Source organism: Chiloscyllium plagiosum, unplaced genomic scaffold (genome assembly GCF_037043375.1).
Source record: "Chiloscyllium plagiosum isolate Xiang-an unplaced genomic scaffold, Cpla_swu_hap1 HiC_scaffold_3, whole genome shotgun sequence".
Classification (NCBI taxonomy): domain Eukaryota; kingdom Metazoa; phylum Chordata; class Chondrichthyes; order Orectolobiformes; family Hemiscylliidae; genus Chiloscyllium; species Chiloscyllium plagiosum.
This window is the reverse complement of record NW_028270141.1, coordinates 101330860-101341669: the sequence shown is the minus strand read 5'-3', so window position 1 is coordinate 101341669 and position 10810 is coordinate 101330860. Positions and strand designations below refer to the sequence as shown.

The 10810-nt window shown below is 37.8% G+C and overlaps 1 protein-coding gene across 3 annotated transcripts in view; it reads right to left on the bottom strand.

Annotated features, from left to right (window-relative positions):
• Window positions 1-381: 381 nt before the first annotated feature.
• The window catches only part of hbs1l (HBS1-like translational GTPase), a 173305-nt gene continuing 162876 nt past the window's right edge, over window positions 382-10810 (bottom strand). For all 3 annotated transcript variants that reach the window (XM_087982009.1, XM_043686247.2, XM_087982014.1), the window contains 4 exons: window positions 5989-6097; window positions 4781-4881; window positions 2457-2601; window positions 382-1084 (listed from right to left, as the gene is read on the bottom strand). In XM_087982009.1, the coding sequence (XP_087838135.1) occupies window positions 1073-1084; window positions 2457-2601; window positions 4781-4881; window positions 5989-6097 (367 nt within the window). In that variant the 3' untranslated portion in view covers window positions 382-1072. The remainder of the gene's footprint in view (window positions 1085-2456; window positions 2602-4780; window positions 4882-5988; window positions 6098-10810) is intronic.

The following is a 10810-nucleotide window of genomic DNA, read 5'->3' as shown; positions in this document are numbered from 1 at the left end:
AGCCAAAATATATTTTTTCAAATGCTCTGGCTTTGCAACCTACATCATGTTAAAAAAACTGAGAGAAACCAGTATGCAAAGTGACACCTTACAAGGCTGCTTCAAACTTTGAAAGTCCTTGGTTGGTCAATTCAAAAACTGTAAAGAAGCCTACAGTACCAGACTAGAACAACAAACTACAAGAATGACTCGTCTGCTAGTTAGAATCAGCACTGTTATCGAGAAGGGACGTATGCATCAAAATGAAACTACACTATGTAAAGAAATTCTAAGCCTCTTGCAGCTAGACTTAATATTTTTAAAACAACAAAATGAGACAATTGGAATTTTCAGTTAAAAATATCAATTAAACAACAGATGACAAAATATTGAAGCAATGTATTGCTTTAACTAGATTTTATTCAGTACCAGCTTTAATTAATTGCACCTTGATAAATATTTTTGGAATACTTCCCATTGATGTGAAAGTTAAGGGTATTACATCTGATCATCTGATGTACTGCAAATCATTTTCTTTGAAAGAGCATTCTAAGTACTTTTGCTACTTGTTATTGCCAACTTGTGTCAGCAGATCAACACATAAATATGTTAGTAAATCATGGCACACTAATGGAAGAACAAATAAGAGGCAGGCAAACCAAAGAAGTATTTGTTATCAAATTTGGCCACTAAATGTATAATTCAGCTGGGTCACTCATCATGCACCCAACAGTTTCCTTTTTAATTTTTTTATATATGTGTTATGCATCAGTCTGCAGGGTGCTGATAAAATCACGAGAACTAATCGTGTACAGAGATTCTTCTCAGACACAGTGCAACTTTGCTTATGGAGGTATTACTGGCAATGTGACTCAATAAATTTAGAGAAACCACTTTGACAGTTGCTTTCTTTAACACAATATTGCAAAGGACAATTCACATTCGTGGAGGTTCCATTTTGGGTTATTACAAATTGCACTTTGTTTTGCCGACCACAGTTCTTACATCGCTCAACGTTGTGGAATATCATCAAGTTGGCCTGTGTTTCTTAAGTCTGAAGAAAGGTGTAAAATTGGGAAACCCATCTCCATAATTATTCTTTTATCTATAAAACAAAAAAGAATAGTAACATTACTGGGTTGTTGAAGCACAGAGTGAAGTCATTGATAATTAAAATCGATTTTAAAAAAAGTTATGTAAGCCAATACACTTCGCTTTAAATTTATTGCATAACAGAAACAATGCATATTTTGGCAGCATACGTATCACCAGATTGGTGACCTGCTAAATCACACTAATAAAGCAGTAATAAAAATGAGACAACATGCCAACTTCAATTTCTAAATGCGCCCGTAAGGATAAAGGACAATTCAAGACCTCTTCAATTTATAAAACTTATTCAAATTAAAATGCTTAAAATAATCTGGAGAAAGGTTTATGTCTTTTATATGCACCTTGCACTTTTAAGCAAACAACTTGGAAAGTGCTATTAGACCTTGACATCTGGCATCTGATGCCTCAAGGCAAAAATAAAGAACCACTTTACCTAAGTGTCACAAGGTTATTAAAGTTCATTGGACAGTAGTTCAGCATGAGACACTGCCTTCTTTAGGGGGAAGAAATTAAATAAAAATCACTGTAACAAGTGATTCTGTGTTTTTTATTTAATTGTGATTCATACATTTTCAAAGCAAGTAACAAGATTTTGACAAAGACTTAAAAGCAGTGATTCTACTGAGACTAGCAAATGTACCTTCCCTGATGAGGCAATATCTACTAAACAGTAGAAACATACAGTTCTCCAAAACTAATATTTCATTCAATGTTGATCCAGATGGAAGAGTGCCAAGATAACATCTTAAATTCTGAATGCCACTAGCAGCTCTCAAGTCAAGTGTCAAATCGGAATTAAAGTTTTATCACCATCATAGATTCTTGATGAGCACGGGAGTGAAAGATTATTGGGGGTGATGGAAATGTGGAGCTGGGATACAACCTGATCAACCATGATAGCTTGAATGGTAAAGCAAGCTTGAGGAGCTGAGTGGTCTACTCCTGCTCCTAATTCATATGCTTGCATATCATGCTCCATGTCAGCCACAGTGTTAATGTGAGCCTGATCAATTGTGACCAAGCCAGAGGTACTTTCACTATGTGGGTGAGCAACTGCTGAGGCTGCTCAATCTCATACCACATACAACGTCACTGCAAAGACAGCCAAAGTTTTTAATCAATTAATTTGTTATAGATTCAACTGTATGGATAGCACAGGGGAAAATGCAGAATTCTAATTCACCTTTCAGGCATTTTTGTTTTAAATAAAGTGGGGAAGTCCCATAGCTATTAAGAAAGGAATCAATTACAGTTAAAAAGAAGCCTATAACTTAAGGATGTGGTTTCTTATGTTAAATCTTAAATGAATTACAGTTTCATTCAGCGGAAAACCAAACAGATCTTAAGTTTCAAATAATAGTTACCTCTGTGACTACTCCTGCTGCTATACTGGATCCACTATAACGTAACATAAAACGACCCAGCTCCTTGAAGTCTTTGTAAAGTTCCAGAGGGACAGGTCTCTGAGCTTGCAGCTCTATCAAGGCATTCTGCCCTTTAGTCAAACATCTGAAGATTATATGAAAGCAAAAATAATTCAGATTAAAGATTTCCTGGCTCATTTAGTTCAAAGACAAATAGGGATAGGGAATATATGCTTGGTCCAACTTGCAATGTCCATATTCCACAAACTAATATCAAAAATGTTTAAATACCACCTCCATCCTATCATTTGGAGTTTTGATAAACAGTAACTAGTTGGTGTATAATTTCAAGGATGTTAATATCTTGGAAACAATCTTTACTCACCTTCAAAAGCAAAATATTGTTTCCTTTAATAATTTGGCCTTAATCTTTATTTTTATTTGTCAATTTGTCCAAATGTCAGTCTCATTTCAGTGAGCTACTCAATGGTACTATGACACTCTGGTAGCCATTGCCTGTCAATTAACTAGAAAAATACTGCAGTAACACTTTATGAACTTATGGTCTTTAAACTGCGCATATGCATTTAACAGGAATCTCCTTTCAGTTTATTTGTATTTTATGGAAGTATTTAAGATAATACTTCTTTAGGTTTTAAATCAGAGGGATAGGAAAATGCTACATTAAGGATTAGAAATGGAGCATCACCTTGAAATCTGAAGATGATTTTAAGTAAAGTGAACCCCAAGTGCCTGTCATATGTGAAGAGGAAATTTCTTTGTTTGCTGCATCATGAAACCCCCAGATAATGCATGTGTTCATTAAACACACACATTCATTCTGCTTCATATTTAGCCACAGCTACAAAGCATATTATTGTGGTTTGATTTCTGAGCCGACGACCCACCTAAGTGCTTGATCAAAGTCTAAACTTAGGCATTCCAAAACTGCTTGCTCACATCTTTCAGAATATTACATCTAATTTTTTTCCCTAAATGATGTACAATACATGTATATAATCTACAGTACTTTTCATGAATAGCTCAAAGTGACATTTCAATCTGATTCTATCAATCTAATTCAAAAATGTATTTTAGTCAATAACAGATAAAAGGTATGAATCACTAAATAATTCTGATTCAATAATTAGCTTAACCATATTCAAGCAAAACTAACTTAGCACAAGGCATGCTTTGGGAGCAAAATGATTTGAACAGCAGTAACCTAAATGGGTGATGTAATTAAAGCCTTCACAAAAATGAGAGTTTATCATTTTAGAGGAAAACAATTAATTTTTCAGCCTGTCTTGCAATGTGCATCATTGTGAAAATTTATTTGAGGACCACTAAATCATTTTGGAGAGTAATGAAATAAAGTTGTCAAAACACCTTCACTGTCATTATTTGGCTAGAAATTATCTTGTCCTATACGAAAATGTACTTACTACCATAACTAGTTAGTGTATTAGTTCAGCTGGTCCCAAGACCAAAAAAGTGCATGATGAAGCTAAACAAAATGTTTTAAGCCAAATTGTAGACCTTTTATTTTTACATTTCTTACTCAAATAAAATGATGGAATTGAACAAGATTCTGCTGCGATCACTTCTTGTGGTAGACAAGGTGGTGTGACACAACATTCTATTAGTTAAATCATGAGCAGGTTTGTAGTTCAAAGTGGAAAACAATTCAAAACATTCAGCAGTTTGGGGTGAGCATATCAAATACAGAATTGCATTTACCCATAGACTGCATCCTAACAGGCAAGTAATGTTCATGAGCGATGGCACAATACACAAAATTCAAGACACTCAAAAGCTGGTGCCCAAGGGGTACCCAAGGTAGACAGGATAGAAATAAACTTCACTGCAATTATTACATTTGAATTATCACCATCGCACTTCTGTGAATGATAAATTAGATTAATAATTTAAGTAGTATACCAGTGCTCTGAAGGTTTATTCCAGCATAGAATTTCAACTGTGAAAGGTTCCAAACTTAGCCATATTATTAGGAAAGATGCCCAAACAGTCTTCATACTTTACACAAAGCAATAAGGATTGATTGATGACTTTCAGACATGAATCAGATTATGAGTGATGCTGGAAGTTTAATGGGAAGGAGTTATTTCTTTGGTCTGGTAAAACGTGCATGAAACAGGAGTTATCAAAAAAAAATAGCAAAATAGGAAAAGAAATAACTTCAACAATTGACAATTAATTCGTTGGGTGCAAGCTGACCAACATTCAATTTTAAATTTCATTTTGCAAGTATAACCATGAAGCAAAATAGTCAAATAAGTAGAGATATTTTAAGTAATGCTTACTTGGGCTTTTTCTTGAGAATCTCTCCGGTACTCTTATGCAGTACACTCACTAGCCTTCTGATTGTACATGGTTCACTTAAGGTCTGGTAGTGTAGCAAAACCTGTTAATAAATATGTATTCAATAGTTTAAACACTGAAGTGCAACTGTCCACATGATTCAAAATATATTTAAAACTAAGCTGCAGTCCTATTCCTAATGAACAAGTTCTTCTTTTAGTCAATCTCCTCAAAGTTCATGTTTTTTCAGAGTTTGAAACAAATAAGAATACACGATTTCAAATTCAACCATTACATGATGGACAGTACAAAATAACACAAACACTTCCCAGAGTACGATTTGAGATATTTGCAAGAGGAGCATGATAACTGGTTCACTTAGTGTGGTAAAGAGTGCCGTAAGAGAAAAAGAAGCCAATTTAAATTCTCAGTCAAAATTCGATTACAGATTAGCACAATGTCCTGCATGCAGATCATTAAAAGAATGATTTTAGTTTTTCCCTAACCACGCTACTTAAAGATGGCACTTTTGTATTAATTTTAGTTGCCAAGATATATTTCAATTTTACAAATAAACACTTATTTTCTTAAAGATTCCTAACAAAATAGGTTCAGGACATCCTAATACGCCTATTCTAAAAATTCAAACATATAATGCTTTAATTACTTGCACAAGCAAGATTGTGTTAAATAGTACCCAAAGGCTTAAAAGAGACACAAATTACAAATTTAGTTAAAATAAAGGTAATGTGATGTGGGTGCTTATCTAGTATTTTGCTTATAATGCATAGTGTGCACTTACTAAAATAAAATGTTTTGACCATCATAAGAACTTTCTGGTTATGTTATCACTTCACTGCAATAGCCAGAGTGTGGAAGTCTGATTTTAATTTTCACATTTCAGAGTAAGATGAACCAGCATTCTATCAAGTGGCATTATAGTGTCAGCTCCATGTTAACATAGCAATCCAATCTTTCTGGCCAAAAGAGCATCAAATTCTAGCTTACCATAAGCAAAACCCAAAATTAACATTATCATGTGTTTAAAAGTATACAGAGGAAACAGAAAAATAAAGGTAAAATTCATTTAAGGCAAGATAAAGTTATGCAGGACTGCAACAGAAAGATTGGACTTCCTGAAACAATCTTGCTTTTAACCTCTATTCACATTATAAAATTCTAAATAAATGCAGAAAAAAAGGGCACTTACTGGTAAACCTTGAGTGATTGGAATATCAATACTGAAAATAAGAACTCGAGCCCTAAATCTCATGCATGTTTTTATAGGTACTTTCTGATCACAAAAAATACACCCGACACTATAGGAAGAGAAATTTTAAAAAAGTATCAGCAGAATTAGTTAAAAACAGACAATAAGTGAAATTCAACATTTCTATAAGTAGTCTGCCTTCACAAAATGCTTATCTTATACATCATGCTAAACTGTGAGTTTATATGTTACATGAATATATATATCAAAACATGAATAATTATAATGAGCTCAACTGCCAGAACTTAATAGTTACCCTTAACAGTCAAAATGAACACACTTGTGCATTTTACAAGAGAAGAGGTGAACTTCAATTAACTGAAACATTGTGCGCAATTTAATAAGCAGAAGGCTTGAAGGCAGAGAGAGACCAGCATTGGGATGGCTCCCTTTTGCATTTCCAATGCAGAGGTTTCCTAGGAGCAGCTTAGGAAATGGGTTGCATGCTGTGTTTGTGCTGCTGAGGTTCTGGATTTGCTGGCTTTCTGATTGGGCCAGCACAATCAGGAGCCAACTTGGAAATGATACACTGACTGAAGCCTTAAAAACTACCTAAATTATCATCACCACACAATGCTAGTTGGCCCTCTCACTGACCATTGCTTAACTCCCAGCAGTCAGTGGCACATGTAAGTTGCATATACTTGGAAGTCATCACCTGAAGCTATCAAGTTTACAATCACAAATGATAGAAAAACATTTATTCAGCAACAATAACAAGGTTCTTTGCACAAAGCAGGGCCTGTTTCCCAGACAAACAGCAATCTTGAACACTCCAAACTCTGCTCAATCATCCCAGAAGTGGGTTTCTATGAGCGTTCTTTCTAGCTTTGCACAGTGATGCATTGGCCTGTCATGATATCATGGATGGGTCTCATTGACAATGTCCTCATCTTTGTCCTCAGAAAATGATGGTTGTCCCACCATATTTTCTGCATCCAAGACACCACCACATGATTAGCCCCAGTATAAAGGGCACGATATATGACTAATGATATGACACACTCACCCTGTGCTCTAATGCAAGGCCCTGCCAAAACAGTAGAGGCAACAAAACCTTAAGAAGGCTTATAGTCTCTTCCACTGTAGTCCTTGGAAGCATGAGCAGTGGTTTGACTGAATTGACTTTCAATCTGAGATGGCAAGTTACCAAATTCATGTTCTTGTGAGTGAATTCCAGATTCCGCCTGAGCCATAGGAAGATTGTACCTTTTCTTTTTGTTAATCTGAGGGCATCAGAAAGGTGTCAGGGACCACAGTGGGAGCAGGTTCTCCCCATCTCAAAGCATTCATCCCATTGTAGGGATAGATATGAAGAGAGCAGGAACCTGAGAGCTCACCAACATATGAGAGACATGGCAGCCCTCATCAGTGATCACATATAATCTGAGCATTGATGGAATAGAAGCCTTTTATTGATGAACTCTGCAGGTCAATAACAGAGTACTCTCAAAGCAACAAGTTGAGTCGATCGCAGCCTGGACATGGGGGGAGGTCAGCAGTGGCGGAGAGTCCCATTGTCTATGCTGCTTGACTCACCTCATCCAGGAGTTACAATAAGAACCTACACTCTCTTTCAGACATTTCAGACAGTGAGGCCTGAAGCTGTGGGATCTGATCTTTCTTCTCTATCACCTTGGGGGAATCTTCAGCTGCTCCCTTCCCCAGTTTGAGGCTGTGATGCAGCCACTACTAGTCACTTTTCTTGCTGAGATTATTGACAACATTGTAATTCCTGTCTCTGAATTTGAAAAAGGCAACAAGTACTCCAGGTGCAATAATGTTCACACTAGATATCTGAACAGGTAATATGGTGAGGATTGTCAGGAAGATAGCAGAATATTATTTTTAAAAACTTTTGATTCATGACATGATAAGGAAAAACATCATGATTGCTTGAGGACACAATTCTTAATTTGAAGTCTAGGATAATGAATGTTCTGCCAATGAAGTACAAAGTGAAACTAGATAGGTGGCATTATTGAATCACTGCAGTCATGATTGGAATTACCACCAGCAGGGCCTCAAATACCAAAAGTTCCATACCACTCTAAAGAACAACAATAACTTACTTCACCCCACTTTAGACTGTATCAGCAATTTTGTAGTTATTGTGAAGCTAACTTTCAATCTGAGATAGCAAGTTTCTAACTTCATATTCTTATGAGTGGATTCTAGACTCCACCTGAGACACAGGAAGATTACCCTCCATCCTTCACATTTCCTTTTGTGGATGAAGGCATGCCACCAGTGCTTCATCTGGAGGCTCACTGATGATGTTACCTGGTATGGCAATGAAACGTCTGAAAACAAACCTTCCAGCTCAGTGTGCAAACCTACATCCAGAAACTCAACCTGAGCTACAAAACTTCTCAGAACTCGTTCTCTTTTGTTTTGTTCCAGTAGCCCCAATGATACCTCTGTCACCCCATGTTTCTGCTGAGTCCTGTGGAGAACTGTTAATGACTCCCTTGAGAGGTTTGCACATTCCCATTTCTTTGTTGGCCAGCCAAGGCAACCATAATTTGTGACACACAACCTCCCCTTCCCCAATCCAACAATCCACTTTCCAGGAGCTTTCCTATGATATACAACATCCCACCTTCTATCGTGAAGTGGCCCATTTCACAGTAATACTGTTGTCAGCCTCCCAGCCTAATGAATGTCATCCCCTAGTTTGTCCACTTTTCATAGGACTCCATCAACTGTTCTCTTACCATTACTACCTAAATCCCTAAAAATGACCATGGTTGATGCCCATACCTTTGAGAAGAAAGTGAGGTCTGCAGATGCTGGAGATCAGAGCTGGAAATGTGTTGCTGGAAAAGCGCAGCAGGTCAGGCAGCATCCAGGGAACAGGAGAATCGACGTTTCGGGCATAAGCAGGGCTGAAGAAGGGCTTATGTCCGAAACGTCGATTCTCCTGTTCCCTGGATGCTGCCTGACCTGCTGCGCTTTTCCAGCAACACATTTCCAGCGCTGATGCCCATACCTGACTTGGCAGGGCAGACCTGACTGAGTAAAGCCCAGTACTGGGACTGAGGTCCTCACAGTACACCAACTAACCGACCCGCAATCCCCAAATTGGTGGCACTTGATATTCAGGACTGACCACAGCCCCAATCTCCCGACTGTATAGAGACAGATCTGGTAGGACCAGCTCCAACTGACTGTGGCCAAATCCCTGCACTGGAATTGGACGAGCACCTTGACAGAGTGTGACCATTTTATCTGACTAACAGTGATACCCCCTAACCCCACTAACGAATGCTGTCTTTTAATTTTTTTAGTTGTGTCCCTTTGCATGAAGCATATCCAGATTATTTGCAACAAGCTTAAGCATGCAATAAGCTGCCACGTGTCCAACCCCCCTGACTGTTCAGCACTCCGCATCATAACAAGTTGCCTCTGCCTGTGTGCTAAAAAAAAATGCAAGCTAAAGAGGATGGCAACCTCTACGTAGGCATGAAGTGAATGAATGCTCGGAAAGGAAGCTAAGAGTCACAAGATGCATCATGTGCAGATGCATGTGTGACCATCTGCCATGGTGGGATTCAACCCCCATGTCTCCAGAATATTGACCTGGGGTTCAGGATTAATAAGGAGAAAGTCAGGACTGCAGATGCTGGAGACCAGAGCTGAAAAATGTGTTGCTGGAAAAGCGCAGCAGGTCAGGCAGCATCCAAGGAGCAGGAGAATGGACGTTTCGGGCATAAACCCTTCTTCAGGAATCCTGAAGAAGAGCTTATGTCCGAAACGTCCATTCTCCTGCTCCTTGGATGCTGCCTGACCTGCTGCGCTTTTCCAGCAACACATTTTTCAGTTCAGGATTAATAACCCAGACACATTACCACTTTTGCCACCGCCACTCTGATAACATGGCAGTGCGCTTGGGAGGCTTGCCGAGCCGACATGGTCTCCTCCCCCACTCCTGGTGGAATATTAGTGGCACTGAATTGAGGTCCTTTAGTATTCATTAACTGACCACAAAAGGCCCTCGATTTGCCCAGCAGCATGAAGGCCAACCTCAAACTGGGCCCTGCCCTCTGACATAATTGGGAAGATGAAGGGCGCTCGACTCCATTCCTTCCCTCCCAATTATAGACAAATTCTTTTCAACTAGTTATTCAATTCCATTTTAAAAGTCTATACAAATAGGCTTGCACAGTACAGCTGCATTCCAAAACCAACATGAACAATGCACTGCATTTCTTTGTGCACAATATTTCTAGCACCAAATTTTAGAAACAAGCCCCAAAAGACACCTGTACAATGATAGTACAGCAAATTCATTTTAAAATTCGACGACACTGGCAGCTAAGTTTCTCATTTTCTTCTTCCAGTAACAAAACCATTAACTGAAATAAATTAATGCTCATGGTGCCCAGCTGAACCATGCTTTCACTTTCAGCAATAGGGAATGTCTACTTATTGCACTTACAAGTGCTGCAATTTGGGGCATTTTTTTATGGCAAAACTATTATATCAATGTAAGTTTGTTTTTATTGATGAATTTAATTTGGTAAATACGTTAGTGAATTAAACTTTACCATGGTTGTCCTCACTATAAACTACATGCTCAGTCTGGTGAGACAGGTGTTGAAACTCTATTTCCACACCAACTATTCTTTATTACACTTAATTTCTAGATGCTGCTCTTTATATCTTTAAAAGAAGATTCCAAATTTGTTCCTATCACTGACTAAGAAGCTGTCTACAATTCTCTGAACATAGCTCCTTTTCTGATGATAAGAATAGTATT